We start from the raw sequence: 20,794 nt of genomic DNA, 5'->3' as shown, positions 1-20,794 counted from the left end.
ACTTCTCTCATCTTTCGAATGAAATGTGTCATTTATCAAAGAGATCATCTGAGTTAAATGCAAAAGGCTCTCTCCTTCCTAATATTTCATTATACCACTTATTCTCAACCCCATAGTCCATCTTGGGATCATGAAGGTGACACAGATACAGGAGACCAGCAATAGTGGGGCAGTGCTTGAGGAGTCCTTGCTCTGGCCACAAGGAAACAGCTCTCCGCTCCATTGATGGCTGCCAAATGCAGGAACAGGGATCCCAGCATGGCCAATTTTTTTTCCAATTTTTCAAGACAAGTTATATATTCAGAATTTTTGAAGTAAAAATTCACAGTTTTTGCAGCTTGGCAAGGAATTTCAATGTTTAAAAAAGAAACACCATATGATCCAAATAAACACATCTGCAGAGCAGATTTGATGGGTTTGGCCTGTGGGTTGTAGTCTGCAACCTCTAGTTCTTTTTCCATCTTACTCAGGCCATGAAGCCTGCTTCCTTCAAGAATTATTCCTGAGCTTGGACAGATACCTATGTGTCTACCTCTGTGAAGTTTTTAGGGCCCATGGTCTTTGCGAAAGACACACAGGAAAGCCATTCCTTTTTGAAGGAATATGAAAGAGGTCACATAAAGGAGAGTTTCCTGGAATTATCCACAAGGCCACAGGGGACACACTAGTAAAACTGGTTTATGACTGCTCAGCTACTGAACTGCCAAAGACTACTGTTTGGAAATACTCATGAATGCAAAAGTCATCTCAAAGTCCTTAACTTTACAACAAGCGTTGTCATGACTAGTGTGTTTCAATGCACAAAATGCCAAACAAAACCTTCAGTGCACCTAGTAACAGCCCGTATTTGCCAATCACAACATATCCCAGAAAATGGTAGGTATGTATTCCTGGGGAGAACACATAAAAAGTTTAACTACATCATAAGAGAACCACATCCAGTTCAGCCTAGCTTTATATTCAGAAGTGATTTCTCCACCCTAACCACCACAGCAAGATTTCCTACAACAGGCCACATAAGGACCTCTGAGATGTTTGAAGTAGAGTATGCATGGCACATCATTTCGTTTTATATTTTTAAAGATTTTATGTATTTGTCTATTGGGGGGGCAGGAGGAGGAGGGGCAGAGGAAGAGAGGGAATCTCAAGCAGACTAAACACTGAGTGGGGAGCCTGATGTAGGGTTCAGTCTCACGATCCTGAGATCATGACCTGAGCTGAAAACAAGAGTTGGATGCTCAACCAACTGAGCCTCCCTGGAATCTGTATGCACATTATTTTATAAAATTCATCAGGAGAGTTAAGTTTTTCAATAGCTATGATTATTTCTTTCGATGACTAACATCCTTTTTCAGGAAATGATATAATCATTCCATAATCTTATATTGCCTTCTTATGAAAAAATAGTATCCTTGGACATGATATTAAAAGCCATACAGGACAGCTCAGATATGGCTCTTCATTGTAGGAGGTTACAATCTAATGCAAAACACTACCAAAAATCACTTACATCTTCAGATGGGCACAGGTGAAAGAAATAACACATTAAGATCTCAGTACCATGGACACCAGAACAGGGCCCACATTGTGCAGACTCCTGAGTACTGAGTTCAGAGGAGAGTGGTGGGTCTAAATCACCCTTCAAAGTCCAGCAGAGAGGAGATTATTTGCCAACAAATATTTACTGAAAACTTACAGTCAGGCACTGAGCTTACACCCTACTTAGAAAAAGAGCATTTATCAGACAACAACACTAATCGTTGCATAATTACAAACTGAAATGCACACAAGAAAAAAAGAAGAGAACAAAGGAAAGTGACTTATGATCAGAGAAATGGGAAGGAAAGATTTCTCTAAAGGAGTGATGACTGAGCAGGTATTAAACAGGCAAGAGGTAATGAAGCAGGCCAAAACGTACATCATGCAAGTAGTCAAAGTCTGAGCGAGGGTCCTGTGGCAGGAACATGCATGGTCAAAGATCTGAGCAAAGAAAATGAGGCTGAAGGACAAGAGCAAGTGGGAACAATGGCTTGAAAGGCAGCTAGGAGCTCAATCACACACATTACTGCCAGGTAGGGTTGCTTTTTCAGAATATTCCTGGCTATTCTAACTTGTGCATTCTGTTATATGAAATTTAGAATCCACTTATCAAATTCCCAACAATCCCGTTGGTATTTGTATTGGGATCGTGTTAATTTTACAAATAAACTTGAGAACGGACATTTTTAAATACTAAGGCTTCCAACAAAAATCACTCTTTTTCCCATTTGTTCAGGAATTCTCATTGGTCTCCTAGTAGTCGGGATGATTCGTTTTCTGCGTCAACTTGACTGGACCACAGGGTGTTCAGATATTTGGTTAAACACTATCGTGGGTGTGTCTGTGAGAGTGTTCCTGGTGAGATGAGTAACTGAATTGGTAGCTTGAGAAAAGCAGACTGCCCTTCCCAGGTGTGGGTGGGTCTCCTTCAATCCACTGAAGGTCTGAATAGAACAAAAAGGTGGAGTAAGGAAGAATTTGCTCTCTGTCAGACTGGCTTCCAGCTGGAACATCAATCTAGCCCTGCCTTTGGACTCAGACTCAGACTAAAAGTCACACCATCAGCTCTCCTGGTTCTCCTGCTTGCTGGTTGCAGATCATGGGATTTCTTAGCTTCCGTTAGGCACAAACCAAATCCCTTTCATAAATTTCTTTCTATGTATATATATTGGAAGAATATATATATATATATATATATATATATATATATATATATATATAAAATCTAGAAAACTCTGAGCGTTAGAGATGCCTCTGTGCTGAGAGGGCTCTGGAGTATGCCACGGATATCCATTCCTTCAAGACACTCGGAGGTAGCCTGAGTGAGAAGAAATGAATCTCGGTAGCAGGAGAGGGTTACAGAGACAAGAAAAGACAATACAAGAGCGGCAAAGAATAATACCTGAATGTATTTCTTTATGACAAAGCTCTTCAGCACCCCCAATGGATCCTTCCGTAGCATTCATACTATCTCCTAGAAGTCTCCCGTTTGGTTTGGAATTCTTCTTTCACCTGAGTTAAGAGCTTTGCTATTGTCACGGCTCTTTACTTGCCGGGTTTGTTACGGATTTCTACTTCCATAGAAGTAGACTATGCTACTTCTACTGCACTCGGAGCACCTGGTCCACATTCGGGGCTGATGCTCACTGGTGTACTTCAGTGAGGTGGGCCAAGTTCCACTCAGAACTAGGTCTTTTCGGACTGGAAGGTACCTTTGCTCTACCAGCCAGGACCTATTTTCCCCATCATCCTTGTCTATGTTACTTCTACTTTGGGGAATTTCTTGAGGTTTCTGTGAATGCTCAATTTTCTAAATGTTTTAGGGGCACTTGAAAAGGTGTATTCTCTGTCTTCAGGGCATGGAGTTCAACATCTGTCAATTCTACCTTACTTATTATTTTAATTGGGCACTTCTGGCCCAACCTCATTTCTATGCTTTACTCTCTCATGAGCTGAGAGGTGAGTTTAACCTCCCAGCACTACTGTAAATCTCTATCACCTTGTACCGCTGTCTTCTTGCTTTAGGGGTACAGAGCTTTATCTTATGATGTAGCATCATAACATGCTCACTTATTCCTTTCTGTTCTGAACCCAGCCTCTTCTCATATTAAGACCATGATCCCTGACTTCTTTTTGTTTGCATCTGATGACATATGTCTTTGATCCACATTTTATCTTCAACTCTCCTGGATCACTTTGTTTTTGATGTCTCATATGTAACACAGTTGGGTTTGGCTTTGTCATCAATCCTAAAATTCTTCTTCCCACACTGGATGACTCCACCTTTACACCCGTTCACATGACAGATAAGTTTTGGTGTTAGCTCTGTTGCAATATTTTATGTTACGCTTCTTGTTTTTATCGCTCTTTCAAAAATCTTTCACCACGAATCTGTTTGCTTTACTTTGTTTGGTCTGATCATTGGGAAGGTTTGTATTTTTGTTCTAGATTTAAGTTTAAAACTATAACCTTTGGGATGCCTGAGTGGCTCAGCTGGTTAAGCAGCTGCCTTTGGCTCAGGTCATGAACCCAGGGTCCTAGAATTAAGCCCCGTGTTGGTCTCCCTGCTCAGCGAGGAATCTGCTTCTCCCTTTGCCCCTCCCCCTACTAGTGTGTGCATGCTTTCTCTCTCTCACAAATAAATAAACAAAATGTTTTTTTTAAAAAAAACTGTCACTTTAAATAATACCTTTTAGACAACATCTGTTAATTCATTACAAGTGGATCTTCTCTTCCTTGCTCTTCTCGTTCTTCCTTTACGACTTCTAATTTTTGATCTCTATATTCTCATTCTAAATACTTGCTAGTGTAGCAGCAAGTTATTAGATGGAAGAAACCAAAATGCTTACACTACCTCTCCCCCTTTCTTCCTCTCTTATGGTGGTGTCTCCTTTTCAGAAGAATTATGCACAGGCTTATTAATCTCTTCTGTATGTATTGCATTTCACTCACTTCCTCTCTGTTCCTTTCTATTCTTTATTTCCATTCCAATTCTCTTATTCTTCCCACTTTTTTTCTATACTTGCCTGCCTCCCTGTGTACCTTTCAGTCTTGCTGTTATTTCTGTGATGGCTTCACTTTTTTTGTCTTTTCTTTCCTGAGCCCCGCCAGGTATGTTTTATCTTCTCTCCTCACCTTGCTGTATCTTTCTTGAAGTCCTATAGCTCTTGCTTTCTGAACACACCTCAGGTACATGTTGGCTTTATTCAATTGTTGTTTTGTTTTTATTCAATTGTTTTATTCATGATGAATGTTTGGTCGTTTTTCCTTCAATCACAGCAATAGTTTTCTGGTGGATATTCTTCATCTGTCACATCTTTCCTATTCTACCTCCTTTTCTTCCTGGGGGGGGGGGGGTTAGGAGGATTTGTTGTATCTTTAAGTAATTCCTGTGTTGTTTCCTTTTTGATTGCTCAGAAGGTGAGTGCTTGCTGGGCCAGCTGTGGAAGAGGTTAATGTGCATACAGGGATGGGAAAGTGGAGTCACTCATGTTCCAGCCAAGCAGGAGTTTCCCTAAAACACAGGATTTGTGTATAACTTCATCTGACCTGCTGTCATTCTGCCCATGGAGAGAGGCAACCAGAGAGCTTATCACAATGCAGACTTTCCACAAGTCCCCGGCTCCACAGCTTCCTATAAATCTGGTTTGTGACATGGTTTTTATTTGGTTTTCGCTCTCCTACTTTTTGGAAGCCGGGAAACTGCAGAGAAGCTCCCATTGCCAGTCCACACACCTCCACCCTCTCCTGCAAACAAGAGATTTTGGCTTGATTCCTCCGAGTTTGCCATTCATCTTTGCAAAATAAGCTTTCCCAACAATTCCCACGCTCTGCAGCCGTGGTGTGTCCCACATGCACCTCCCCTCAATATCTGCTGCTTTAGAAAGGCCTGCCACCTACTTTGTGTTGCAAGATTTCAGCCATCTCCTCCTGGATGTGCCAACAATGGAAGTTATTTCTCATTTTCTTTGTTGCTTGTGGCTAGTTTCCAGGAATAGAATAGAGAAATGATACCTGCGTATCATCACTTCTAAACTAGAAATACCTACACAGATAGATTTTTTTTAACTAAACAGCCCTTTGCTGGATTCGAAAAAAATACCCTTTTAAAAATTTTCATTTAAAAAAAAAATCAAAAACAATCATACTCAGCAGGAAATCAACAGAAAGACCAATAGAAACCCCAGGAACAGTCTTTAGTCTCTAGCGCTCAGAAGAATTTAGTGTATGACAAAAGAGGTGATGCTTTAAATAGTAGCGGAAAAATACCGGTCAAGGAATAATAAAGCTGATTACTAAAGAAAAAAATTTTAGAGCTGCATTACACATTATAAGCCAAAATAAATTTAAGATAGACTTGAAGTACTGAATATTAAAAATGCAATCATAAAAAGTACTATAAATTTATATGTATCTTATCTTGAGAAGAATTTTCTAAGCATAAAAGCAATGAAAGAACATCAAGAAAAAAACATGACAACAAAATTCTTAAACTTCTAGATACTAAAAAGATAAAGACTTTATTTAAAAATATAAAAACAGAATTTAAAGTGAAGAGCAAACTGTAAAAATATTTGCAAAAGTAATTTAAAGAGTCAAAACTGTAATATGCAGGGGCGCCTGGGTGGCTCAGTGGTTGAGCATCTGCCTTCGGCTCAGGTCATGATCCCAGGGTCCTGGGATCGAGTCACATCAGGCTCCCTGTAAGCCTACTTCTCCCTCTGCCTGTGTCTCTGCCTCTCTCTGTGTGTCTCTCATGAATTTAAAAGATAAAAAACATAAAAACTATAATATGCAAAGAACCTACTCAAACCAGTAAGAAAACAAATACCCTAGAGAAAAATTATATAAAAGAACTAACAGTTATCCGAAGAACTATAAATGGCTAATAATTGAGAAGTATCCTTCTTCCTTGGTCATCAATTAAGTACAAATTATTCTATCAGTGAAGTATTATTCCTGATCTTTAAAACTGACATTTTAAATATACTTAATAATCAGCTATATTAAGAGATAGTTCTAAAAAAAGAGAGAGAGAGAGTTCTGTGAGAAAGACATGCTGACATACTACTCATGTAAGCTGGTACAAAATTTCCATAAAAAAATTTCATAGTATGTATCAATGAAATTTAAATTAATATTATTTGCTCTGAGTTTCCCTCTTATAATCTTATCTAAAGAAATGGAAATACACCCAAAGATTAAATAAAAGATAAGATTAAATAAAAAGATATTCAGAAAAGTAATCATTGGCAAAATTTTCCAAAAATATTCAATAGCAAAACTGCAGACACAATTAAGAGCTTAACAACAGAAGCATGTTAACATGAAGGAAAAGGGATCCCTGGGTGGCGCAGTGGTTTGGCGCCTGCCTTTGGCCCAGGGCGCGATCCTGGAGACCCGGGATCGAATCCCATGTCGGGCTCCCGGTGCATGGAGCCTGTTTCTCCCTCTGCCTATGTCTCTGCCCCTCTCTCTCTGTGTGTGTGTGACTATCATAAATAAATAAAAAAATTTAAAAAAAAACATGAAGGAAAAAAGAAGAAAAATAAAATGTTATATTCACACAATAAAATTATATTGTCATTAAAAATCATTCTGTTGGAGACTCTTTAGTGATAGGGGAAAATGCAATATAATTTTAGTGGAAAAAGACAAAATATAAAATTGAACATACAGTTTCATCCCAATCATGTTCAAAAATTTATACAAATCACTAAACAACAGACTGAAAGAAATTGCTTTATATGTACCAGATGAAGGATTAAAACATAGAATATTTTTTAAAGATTTATTTATTATTTTAGAGAAAAAGAGTGAGGGGGTAAGGGAGAGGGAGAGCAAGAATATCAAGTGACTCTCCGTTGAGCACAGAACTAAAACCTAGAATACTCTGAACACCTACAAATTAATAAGAAAGTCACAACCCAAAAAAATAAGTATACAAATAAATAGAGAATTCTCATTAAGACAAATACAAATGGCTGAAAAATATATAAATAGATCATCTAATCTCCTTAATAATCAGGTGAATAAGATTTAAAACAAAGACACGCCATTTTTGGTACATCAGTTTGGAAAAAATAAAAGGTTTATAGTAAGTGTTAGCAGTATAAGGAAAAGGTTATCTTCACATGTAGGGGCTAGGAATATGAAATGGCTAAACCCTTGGATGTTCTACTGGTTTGGCTGTATTAAAATCAATGTATTGAGGTGTCTGGTTGTCTCAGTTGGTTAAGCATCAGACTCTTTTTTTTTTTTTTTTTTTTAGAGAAGTTTTTTTTTTTTTTTTTAATTTTTATTTATTTATGATAGTCACAGAGAGAGAGAGAGGCAGAGACATAGGCAGAGGGAGAAGCAGGCTCCATGCACCGGGAGCCCGATGTGGGATTCGATCCCGGGTCTCCAGGATCGCGCCCTGGGCCAAAGGCAGGCGCCAAACCTCTGCGCCACCCAGGGATCCCCAGGCATCAGACTCTTGATTTTGGTTCAGGTTGTGATCTCTGGGGTCATGGGATCAATACCTATGTCAGTCTCCACAATGAACGGGGAGCCTGCTTGGGATTCTCTCCCTCCTTCTCCCTCTGCACCTCCTCCTGCTCATGCACACTCCCTTGCGCTCTCTCTCTCAAAAATTAATTAAACAAATAAATAGAAGAAACCGGAGTTTAAAGTAAAATAAAATAAAATCTATGTATTTTATCTATTAAATGTAAACACCATTGGACTAAACAGCTCTACTCTCCAATTATCTCCCCATGAAAAATATTCATACATGTGCATAAAATATGTATAAGGATAGTCATCATACCATTAGTTATAACAGTGAAAGAAGGAAGTGAGAAGGGCTAAAACCATATAAATTCCCCTTGACAGGGAAATTACTAAAACAAGGCATCTCCATACTATGGAATACCATGCAACACAAAATGTGAACTAGATCTGTATGTTTGAACATAATAATATCTCCAAAATATACCATTAAACAAAAATAAGAAAGTGTCAAATAAATAAATAAAACCTTTTTTAAAAAAAAAAGAATGACAAAAAAAGAGCAAGGCCAAGAATAGATTAAAATCACAAACCCTACTATGAAGTGTCTTTATAGGGAATATGAACACAATGAAGCCACTAGGCAGCATAGAAGGCTCAACACATGTGACAGCAGACATTTCAGGGGATTTACTCTCTTAATTTTCTTTGTAGTTGGCAATAGTTTTTTTAAATTCTTCAACTTTTTCTAATCTCCACTTCTAAAAAAACTAATTTTACCCTATTCAAAATGGCAAGATTAAAAATTCACCCATTTAGCCTCACGTGAGGATAATATAGTTATTAAGCATCTCTCAGCTAAGCCATGAAGCAATTTCATATTAATTTTAGAAAACCAACTACATATTATTTGAGTCTGCTACTGATATTATTATGATAATGACTGAAATTGACTCCCAGGGTGGCTCATAATCTTTTCAGAATAAAGGATGGTTCCAAACCTCAATGGCATAGAAGAGATATAAATTTATTCATAATTTAGTACATAATGTGCCCAATTATCTGACCTGAGGACAGCATCTTGGGCAGTCTTACCACTATGATACTTAGTTGTCTTATTACCCCATGAACAAAAAAAATGACAAGAAAATCACTGCCAACCTGTGACACACAAAAGCTCCTAATCCATTCCTATCTCCCTAGGCCATACCTAATCTTCCCTTTGTTCCAGCATTATCCCATACCGCAGTGCACAAGTGTGTGACCAAGGCTCCCCCAGTATGGACTGCTTCCAGTAGCCGTTCTCTCTCTCCCTCCCGCTTCTTCAAGCTTCCAATGCTGTGTCAATGAGCAATCTCATCTCTAAGACCCTCTCCTCTGCTCTCCAACTTCTTCCCACAAAATAAAGTTTCTTCCCTAATTTCCAGTGTATAAATTAAGTCTTGCAAGTTGTATTTCTCTAACATAATCAGTGCTCCGGTTGATTTTTGACCACTCATTAGTTCTTATCCCTAATTTGAGGGACTTTTCTGGTCCTGCTACTTTTCTTTCTTTGTATACGTGGATTCGGTTCCTGGGGCTCACAAGTGCCTGTAGGGCTTAGTGTGATGGGTGCGGCATCCAGGAAATAAATCTGAGCAGCTATGGGAAAAGGTTCAGAAGAAGATATATCTACAGAAAATCAAGTTTTGTGAAAAAACTTATCTATTGCTTTTACATTATTTTCCAATTTCTTGCCACTTGGATATCATTCTTGTTCATTTAAAAACCCTTCTGAGGAGGATGGCAGAGTAGGAGGGCCCTACATTCACCTCATCCCATTGATACAACTAGATAACAGCTCCATCAGTGTAAATGACCTAGAAAATGACCCAAAGACTAACCAAACACAGTTAAATGTAGAGAGGAGGCCACATGGAAGAGGGTAGGGAGGGCTGAGACAAAGTTGGCAGGAAACAGACCTACAGAATTGACCCCAGTAGTGAGAGTCACCACAGGTGCCGAAAGGGCAGGAAAACAGACTCTCACAAGAGGAAGCCTGCACAGGGAAGATTAATCCCCATAACATCTGGCTTTCAAAACCACAGGGATCAAATTCTACAATTTATTACAATCAGTGGGACTTAGGGGCACCTGAATGGCTCAGTGATTGAGCATCTTCCTTTGGCTCATGGCATGATCCTGGGACCCTGGGATCAAGTCCTGCATCAGGCTCTCTGTAGGGAGCCTGCTTCTCCCTCTGCCTACATCTCTGCATGTCTCTGTGTCTCTCATGAATATATAAATAAAATCTTTAATAAAAATAAAAAGCAATCAGTGGGGCTTAAAACCTAGAACTTTAAAAATAGTAGGTTTGTGGGAGAACCAGGAGCACAAGAGGAAACTGATCCCCTGCACTTTAAGCAACAGTGCAACCATAACCCCACAGAGATAGAGCATGGAAGCAGGAATTTAAGAATATCTGGGGTATATGGAACAGAGATTTCTTTACTAATCTCAGAGCACGGGCTAGTGGGGCAAGGGCCATTGGGAGACTTCTCCAGGAACACAGGAGCTGGTGGCACACATCATTTCCTACCCCCCTTCCTCCCAATAACCACACAAACACCTGTGGGAACAAGCCCTGAGCCAACATTTGCTACCTAACTTGCTATGTTGCTCGCATATTGTCCTGTGGAGCCACACCACTGTAGAGAGCATTGCTAACACCACACATCCAGCCACCACACATCCTGCAGAGCCAACCCAGATGCAGCTCCTCTCCCACTACTACAGATGTTGCTAGCTCTGTGCACCCCACCCCCACACTCTCCTGAAGGTGAGTGCTACTGTATCTCTGTTAAACACCTAGTCTGACTTAACTTAAGCCTGAGGTGGCCTCAGATTGGCCCACTAACACCACAGGAACCAAATACTACCCACAACAGGCAAAGGGAGCCATTGCAGATGACCAGACTAATGGTAAACAGAGCTCAGCCACAACAGCAGGGTGCATACAACACACATAGGAGATACCCCTGAAGCTCCAGGTGCTGATGACATTGAGCTGCAGGGCACTACAGGACATCTTCTTCATAAGACCACTATTTTCACTAGCAGAAGACATAGCTGACTTTCCTAACACATAGAAACACACACAGAGAGTTAGACAAAATGAGGAGACATAGGAATATGTCCCAAATGAAAGAACAGGACAAAAACCATAGCAAGAGATCTAAACAAAACAGAGATAAGTGATGTCTGATAGAGAAATGAAAGTAATAGTCATAAAGGTACTCACTGAACTTGAGAGAAGAGTGGAGGACCTCAGAGAGACCCTTAACGAAGATATAAAAAAACATAGAAAAGAACCAGAGATGAAGAACTCAATAACTAAAATTTAAAAACACTGGATGAAATAAGTAGTAGACTAGAGAAAGTAGAAGAATGAATCAGTGACCTGGAGTAATTGCTTAATGGAAAGCAATCAAGCTGAAGAAGAGAGAGAAAAAATAATAATAAAAAAATGAAAACCAACTTAGGGAACTCAGTAACACCATCAAGTGTAATAACATTTACATTATAGGGATCTCACAAGGAGAAGAGAGACAAACAGGGCCAAAAAAAAAAATATTTAAAGAATAGCTGAAAACTTCCAAAATGTAGGGGAGGAAACAAAAATCCAGATCTAGGAGGCACAGAGAATCTCCAAAAAAAATCAACCAAAGGAGGTTCCCATCAAGACACATAGTAATTAAAACAACAAAGTGTAGCAATAGGGGAGACTTTTAAAAGCAGCAAGAGAAAACAGTTACATATAAGAGAAATCCCATAAGGCTATGAGCTAATTTTTCAGCAGGCACTTGCACGCCAGAAGGGAGTGACATGATATATTCAAAGCATTAAATGACAAAAACTGGCATCCAAGAATATTCTATCCAGTAAAGGCTGGATCATTCAGAATAGGAGAAATGGAGAGTTTCCCAGATAAACAAAAGCTAACAGAGCTCATGATCTAAAAATGTTAAAGGGGACTCCTTTAGTGCAAAGGAAAAACCATAAGTACGAGTAAGAAAAACAGGAAACCCAAAAGTAGTAAAAATAAGCATATCTATAAAAATCAGTCAAGGAATTCACAAAATAAAAAGATGTAAACTATGACATACTATACCTAAAATGTGGGTGAAGAGGTGAGAGGGTTGAGTGGGTGAGAGGAGTGAAGAATGGGTTCAAACTTAAGTGAGCATAACTTGACTGCTATATGCATAAGATATCAAATAAAAACTTAATAGTAACCACAGACCAAAGACCAGTAATAGATATGCAAAAGTAAAGAGAAAGGAATCCAACTATGTCACTAAAGAATGCCAGCAAACCTGGCTGGGAGAAGAGATCAAGAGAAGAAAAGGAACAGAGAAGAACAACAAAACAACCATAAAACAAGTAACAAAATGGCAATATGTACATACTTATCAATAATTACTTTGAATGTAAATGGACTGAACACTCCAATCAAAAGACATAGGGTGATGAAAGGGATTAAAAAAACAGGACCCAACTATATCTTGTCTACAAGAGACTCATCTCAGACCTGAAAGCAAAAGGATGGAAGACCACTTATCATGCAAATGGAAGCAAAAAGAAAGCTGGGTAGCAATAATTATATCAGACAAAATAGACTTTAAAACAAAGGCTGTGGGTACCTGGTGACTCAGTCGGTTAAGCATCTGCATTCAGCTCAGGTCATGATCTCAGGATCCGGGGATCAAGTCCCACAGCAGGCTCCCTGCTCTGCTGGGAGCCTACTTCTGCCTCTCCCTCTGCCCCTCCCCCCCCTTGGGTACACTCTCTCTCCCTGTCAAATAAATAAACAAACAAACAAACAAAAAAGACTGTAACAAGAGATAAAGAAGGACATTATATAATCATAAGGAGAATAATCCAACAAGAAGATATATCAATTGTAAATATTTATGTACCCAACATGGGAGCACCCAAATATACAAAACAGTTAATAAATATAACAGAAGTAATCTATAGTAATACAATCATAGTAGGGGACTCTAACACCCCACTTCCATCAACGGATAGATCATCGAAACAGAAAATCAACAAGGAAGCAATGGATTTGAATGACACATTGGACCAGATGGATCTACCAGATACATTCAGAACATTCCATCCTAAAATATCAGGAAACATATTCTTTTCAAGTGCACATGGAACATTCTCCGGAATAGATCATATATTAGGCCACAGAACAAGTCTCAACAAATTCAGAAAGACTGAAGTTAATGTCATAGAAAAGTTATCTTTTCTGACCACAATGCTATGAAAATAGAAATCAACCACAAGAAAAAAATCTGTTAAGAATATAAATACATGGAGGTTAAAGAACATGCTTCTAAACAATGAATGGGTCACCCAAGATATCAAAAAAGTAAATTAAAAAAATACATCAAGACAAATGAAAATGAAAACACAACAGTCCAAAACCTTTGGGATGCAGTAAAAGCTGTTCCAGGTGGGAAGTTGATAGCAATACAGGCTATCCTCAAGAAGCAAAAAAATCACAAATGAACAATCTAACCTTATACCTAAAGGAGCTAGAAAAAGAACAAACAAAACCAGTAGAAGGAAGGAAATGATAAGGTTAAAGCACAAATAAATGAAATAGAAATTTTTTAAAAAAAGAAGAATAGATCAATGAAACTGGGTACTGGTTCTTTGAAAAGACTAACAATTGATAAAACTTTAGCCAGAGTCATCAAAGAGAGAGAGAGAGAGAGAGAGGACTCAAAATCAGAAATGAAAGGAGAAATAACAACCAACACCACAGAAATACAAAGGATTATAAGAGAATATTAGGAAAATGAAGTGCCGATAAATTGGACAACCTAGAGAAAATGGATAAATTCTTAAAAACATATAACCTCCCAAAATTGAATCAGGAAGAAATGAAAATTTTGAACAGACCAATTACCAGCAGTGAAATTGAATCATTAATCAAAAAACTCCCAGCAAACAAAAGTCCAGAACCAGATGGCTTCACAGGTGAATTCTATTTAACATTTAAAGAAGAGCTAATACCTGTTCTTAAACTATTCCAAAAAATAGAAGAACAAGGAAAACTTCCAAATTCATTCTACAGGCCAGCATTATACTGATACCAAAACCAAATAAATAGACTAGAGACAGAGACAGAGACAGAGAGAGAGAGAGAACTACAGGTCAATATCTCTGATGGACATAAATGTAAAAATCCTCAACAAAAATTAGCAACCAGGGGTACCTGGGTGGCTTAGTCAGTTGAGCATCTGCCTTCAGCTCAGATCACAATCCCAGGGTCCTGGAATCAAGCTCCATCAGGCTCCCTGCTCAGTGAGGAGTCTGTTCCTCCCTCTCCCTCTGCCTCTACCCCTGCCCATGCTTCTCTCTCTCTCAAATGGATAAATAAAATATTTTATAAAAAAAATATTAGCAAACCAAATCCAACAATACATTTAAAAAATCATTCACTATGATCAAGTGGGATTTATTTCTGGGAAGCAAGGGTGGTTCAATATTTGCAAAGAAAATGAAAACACTAATTTTAAAAGATATACACACCACCTATGTTTATTACAGCATTATTTACAACAGCCAAGATAAGGAAGCAACTCAAACATCCATCAACAGATGAATGGATAAAGATGTGGAGTGTGTAAAGGAATATTATTCAGCCACAAAAAAGAATGAGATTTTTGTCATTTGCAACCACATGCATGGACTTAGAGGGTGTGATGCTCAGTGATAGAAGTCAGACAGAGATAGACAAATACCATATGATTTCACTTATATGTGGAATCTAAAAAACAAAACAAACAAGCAAACAATCAAAAACCAGACTCTTAAATACAGAGAACAAACTGATTGTTGCCAGAGGGGCGGTGGGTGGAGGGATAGATGAAATAGGTAAAAGAGATTAAGAAGTACAAATCTCCAGTTATAAAATAAATGAAGATGAAAAGTACAGCACAGCGAATATAGTCAATAATTTTGTAACAACATTGCATGTGATAGATGGTAACCACTCTTACTGTGGTGAACATTTGAGAAATTATAGAATTGTCAAATAATTGTGCTGTATATTTGAAACTATTCTAACATTGTGTGTCAACTACACTTCAATAATAATTTTTTAAAAGCACACAATATATATATGTATAGGAACAGTACTATAAAGAAATGTACCAAAATATATTGGTAACGTTTTTTGATTGGTAGTAATGGGGGTGACTTTTTAATTGCACAGAGAATTATTAACCAAAATAGATAAAATGAGATGAGGATGAAGGCTGAAGTGGCAATTGGAATAAAAATTTCTTCCTGGGTGTCCCATGAAAACTATGCAGGAAAGCTAATTCCAACTCTGGTCAAGTAGAAAAGGAGCCTGGGAAGGAGGGCAGAAGGCACCATGGACAAGAAACAGTTATACTTAAAGATACATGGCAAGCTTAGACAAATCTAATCTCCCAAGTGACTGAAGGTTTGGCTAGATATTAGACGCTGGTAACGTGATTTGGCTGATCCAAGGAGCCTTTGTATTCTTCACCTTGTCTAAAGTGGACAGCACTTGTCCACCAGAGGAGGGACCTAATCAAGTCTGCATGTCATTGTATCACCTCTGTGGTGTTGAAAAGATTAGATCAGTGCAAAGGGAGATGGAAGAAAGGGAGAACAGCCAGGAGGTGATTGCATCAGCCTACATTTATTTTTGGATGAAGCTTTGGCAAGGACATTTTCAAGCCTAATGTTGAAATGCCTTACAATCATTACATCAGTTTAGAATATATGCCATAAGTTGAATTTAGACAGATGAGCCCTCTACCCTCAAGTGACAGGATATACTTCCCTGTTTGTCAGCAGGAAGCCGGATCCAAATGATGAGGAATGCAGCCTTCATACTCAGACAAGAGGTTCAGAAATATGTTTCTGATATTAACCAAATTAATGTTGTCAAGTGGTATTTAGAGAATTGGCTGAAGAATGTGCACTCATGCATCCTAGGCTCTACTTCAGAATTATCCTTGAAAAGCCAAGAACCTCAGAGGGATGTCTATTTGGACCCCATTGCTTTGACTCTGCTATAAAAGTGCTTTTATAAAAGTGCTATAAAAGTGAACAATGGTTTACATTAGGCCACTGAACTGTTTCATGGGTTTTGAAATTTGTCAAGATTTCCTGTAGTGAACAGGTATGCTGTTACTGAGCAACTTGTCTGCTCCACCTTGTGGTCTTAGTGGATTGTGTGACTCCTGCTGATCTGCTTGGAAGAGCCAAGTCAAACGGTGGCGTACCTTGCATAAATGCACAGCACCAGTGGCATATGCGTGATACTCTTTCACATCCTCTCATGCTTTCCCTCTTTTAATATTTTTTAATATTTCTTTATTGCCATTTACTGTCTCCTCTTTTTTTTGACATTGGATGAGAAATAAATCTGAAACTTTGGATGGAAGTCAGAAGTTACTCTCTGAGAGTGAGACCTTCGGTAATCTGCAAAGATTATGGGAAAGGCTAGCAGGGTGGGGACTTGCTTTTAGTTTATAATCCTGCCATGGTATAGAAGCTATTCGGTTACTGGGGAGGATGTTTCAGAACACCTGCAGAGTTAAAAGGAAGGCAAATTTGGTTTGTTAATGCCACTGGAGAGGGACAGGGTGAAATGGGGCACAGTGTTAGAATCTGCGGGCTTCCTAAACCAGCCCACTGCTGGGGCAGGGGGTTCCAAAGAGGTCAATCAACTGCACAGGCTGATGGAATTTGGTACAGCGGAGGAGAATGAGATGAGGTTGTAGGATGAATCAAATGGGAGGACTGGGGTACTGGTAAAAAGGAGTGGTCATCTACCCATCCATTCATTCACTTATTCTACAAATAATTGTTGAGCATTTTCATTGTGAGGTCCCAAGTAGCGCTAGGGACGACTCCGTGAACTTCGCAATCTTCTGAGGGAGGGAGTCATTAAATACATAATTACACATATAATTTATTATTTGCCATTGTGTTAAGTGCTGTGAAGGAGAAGCCTTGGTTGCTATGGAGAATAACTGAAAGACAGCAGTGTGGTCAGATTGGTCAGGTTCTGTGGAAAATTAGAGGGAAAATGGGTTAGGGAGACTAATTTTAAATTGCAAATATGAAAGGAGGGACAGGATTGCTAGTTAGGTGAATACACTGCCCACTAGGGGACTTTTTTCCTTGGCTTTGATCCCTCCTTCTTCTGCCTTGCCCAGCAACCTCCTGCTGTGCTCAGGTCAGGCCTGCACTGAGGGTGTGATAAGGTCCTGGGGAGAAACGCTCCCAGGAGGAGCTCCAGTTATAAAGGAGATCAAGGGCTCTATGTTTCAGAAGAAAGGGCTTCCCAAATGGGAGTCTACTCACTTTAGTCTGTGCTACACAGCGTGCCGAGGACATCCTTAGCCTCTGCTTGACAAGCCACGAAAGTTGCTCAGCATGGAGGTTTAGGATTTGAAATCAGCCATTAATCCAATCTTTCCTGGACAGAAAAGAGAGAAAAATTAATTCTAAAAACTTAATTGTGGATCTGGCTTTGTTTCCCTGCAGAGATGCTTACAGGAAGGTGAAACATGATTTGATTTCTTTCTAAAGTGAAACCTGTGGGGATTATATATATTGATAACATTTCCCTGCCATCTTTTTTTTTTTTTTTTTTTTTTAACAAAGCAGGCCTCTGTGGAGGCTGTGTTGCTATCAGGAATGTGTAAACTGGACGTCATGGCTTCCTTCTCACAGAACAATGCCACTAGAAGTAATGAAGCAGCAGCATTTTTTTTTTAAAGCAGCAGAATTTTTATTGAGTTTTCTTTGGGCCGAGGTAAGGGCCAGTCACCTTGGAAGAGAAAGCAGGGATCTAGCGGCAACACACAAGCTATGTAGGTCACATTCTCTCTCCAGCTTGTCCTTTGTTAGTTGAAGATGTTTTTACAGTTAATGAAAATATTAGAAATCACTGAATTCTTGTTTTAATCCTTAAAGACACTTACTACTTAGGCTATACCATTTTTTATATTCCACTTATTTTCATGGTGAACTTCCTGTCCCAAATGTAGTCAAAACGATGTACTTGCATAACAAACACATTCCAAGTATTGCTGGGAACTCAGTGATTCTGCTTCCTGCCTCTGCCTTCTTTGTGCACACTGAGGTTCAAGTTTGGGGTTTCCTGTTGCCTCTGCAGCCAGGAAGGAATGCACAAACATAATATTCGGTTTCTTAAGGCTGGAGATTGGGATGTGAAAATTGAGAACCTAGTAAACTAGACTCTTTAAGCATACTTTCAGTTGTCTTTGACTTAATTAAGAAACTAATTTTAATATTAAAATTAGAGTCACTTTTCTTTTAAGAATTGGAATATCACAAATGGAGCTATAATTTCTTTTCTCCATGATCTCTAATCTTTTTTTTTAAGATTTTATTTATTTATTCATGATAGACACAGAGAGAGAGAGGCAGAGACACAGGCAGAGGGAGAAGCAGGCTCAATGCAGAGAGCCCCCCCCCCCGCCCCCGACGTGGGACTCGATTCCTGGTCTCCAGGATCACGCCCTGGGCCAAAGGCAGGTGCTAAACCGCTGCACCACCCAGGGATCCCCTATGATCTCTAATCTTGACTCTCTTCTTCCAGTCCAGAGGTAATTATTTGATAAGTTCATTGAGTATCCTTCAGACCATTAAAAAAAAGTATTTTGGGTGAGTGCCTAGGTCACTCAGTCAGTTAAATGTCCAACTCCTGATTTTGGCTCAGGTCATGATCTCAGGGTCACGTGGGGCTCTGCGCTCAGCGGGGAGTCTGCTTTTCCCTCTCTCTCTGCCCTTACCAAACCCCATCCCCCCCAAAATAAATAAATAAGTCTTTAAAAATATTTTTTTCTGGGGCATCTGGGTGGCTCAATGGTTGAGCATCTGCTTTTGGCTCAGGTCATGATCTCAGAGACCTGGAATAAAGCCTTGTGTTGGGCTCCTGGCTTAGCTGGGAGTCTGCTTCTCCCTCTCCTTCTGCCCCTCCCCTTGACTCATGCACTCTCTCTCTCTCAAATAAATAAATAAAATCTTTAAAAAAAAAAGAGTGAATGGAATTAGTTTCTGGCTCAGTGAATATTAGTTATGTGTGTGTGTATATATATATATCTTATACATATATACATCTTAAATACATATCCTATATATATAATGTGTTTTATACAAACACACACACACACACACAATATACGGGGATTTTTTAGAATTACATCAGGATGATATATATATATATGAATTACACCAGAATTAGCATGTGAAACAAATCTCCCAAAGGTTTGGCATCTCAGTTTTTCTAACTGCAGCTCCTCCCCACCCAATGAAAAGACTCAATTTTTTTCAGTGGACACTTGGGCTGCTTCTACAATTTAGCTATGTAAATAATGCTGCAATAGACATAGGAGTACATATATCCTTTTGAATTAGTGTTTTTATAAATACTCAGTAGTACAATTACTGGATCACAGGATAGTTCTATTTTTTCTTTTTTGAGGAACCTCCGTACTGCTCCCACAGTGGCTGTACCAATTTACATTTCCACCAACAGTGCAAGAGAATTTCCTTTTCTCCACATCCTTGCCAACACTAGTTGTTTCTTATATTTTTTATTTAAACCATTCTGACAGTGTGAGGAAATCTTATTGTAGTTTTGATTTGCATTTCCCTGATGATGAGTGACGTTGAGTATCTTTTCACATGTCTGTTAGCCATCTGGATCTCTTCTTTGGAGAAATGTCTGTTATGTCTTCTCTCCATTTTCTAGATTATTCGTTTTTTTTGTGTTGAGTTGCATAAGTTCTTTATATATTTAGGATACTGACATTTCATTGAATACGGCATTTGCAAATATCTTCCCCCATTCAGTAGCTTGCTTTTTTGTTTTGTTAATAGCTTCCTTCACTGTGCAGGAATTTATTTGGTGTAGTTCCAAAAGTTTATTTTTGCTTTTGTTTCTCTTGCCTGCAGAGACATTCATAAATATGTAGCTAACACCAATGTCCAAGAGATTACTACCTATGTTTTCTTTTAGGAGTTTCATGAATTCAAGCCTCATAGTTAGGTATTTTATACATTTGGGATTTTTGTGTATACTGTAAGAAAGTAGTCCAGCTTCATTCTTTTCCATGTAGCTGTCCAGTTTTCCCAATACCATTTAATTAAGTTGTGTGGGGTTTTTTAAATTATATGTTTAAAAAAAGCATAATTGGGATTACACTATAATTTTATATCCTATCTTCTTCACTAAATATTACTATTTCCCCAAGTATTCTTTAAAAATATTTAAAGCTGTACAATATTCCATCATAAAGTTGTAATTTAAACTGCTATCCTCCTATATTTGGACATTTAGTTACTTTTTTCCTATCAGTCACTATTATAAATCTATTAGAATTCTGATTGTTTCCTTAAGATAAATTTCTGGAAGGGAAACAACCGGGTTAAGGCAAATAAAAATTTTAAGGATTCTGGTATATAAGTGTATAAAAAGTAGAACCGATTTACATTCCCAGCAATAATTTATTATAACAGTTTCATGGCACTAGGGTCACAGCTTAACCAGTCCCTTCTCAAAATTCTCTTTATCACTTTGAAAATGCCTGTATTTTAATATTGATCACATAAATAATAACAATAGTAACATTAGCCATCATTTTTTTGAGGATTTGATATAAACAGACACAATATAAGCACTTTACTAACA

The 20,794-nt window shown here is 38.5% G+C and overlaps 1 protein-coding gene across 5 annotated transcripts in view; it reads right to left on the bottom strand.

The window, feature by feature from the left end:
• The window catches only part of CCDC170 (coiled-coil domain containing 170), a 98,762-nt gene that overhangs the window by 59,118 nt on the left and 18,850 nt on the right, over positions 1–20,794 (bottom strand). For all 5 annotated transcript variants that reach the window (XM_055311553.1, XM_055311557.1, XM_055311556.1 and 2 more), the window contains exon 2: positions 17,437–17,551. In XM_055311553.1, the coding sequence (XP_055167528.1) occupies positions 17,437–17,469 (33 nt within the window). In that variant the 5' untranslated portion in view covers positions 17,470–17,551. The remainder of the gene's footprint in view (positions 1–17,436; positions 17,552–20,794) is intronic.

The sequence above is a fragment of the Nyctereutes procyonoides genome, unplaced genomic scaffold, assembly GCF_905146905.1.
Source record: "Nyctereutes procyonoides isolate TBG_1078 unplaced genomic scaffold, NYPRO_anot_genome, whole genome shotgun sequence".
NCBI lineage: Eukaryota > Metazoa > Chordata > Mammalia > Carnivora > Canidae > Nyctereutes > Nyctereutes procyonoides.
This window is presented reverse-complemented; position numbering and strand designations above follow the sequence as displayed.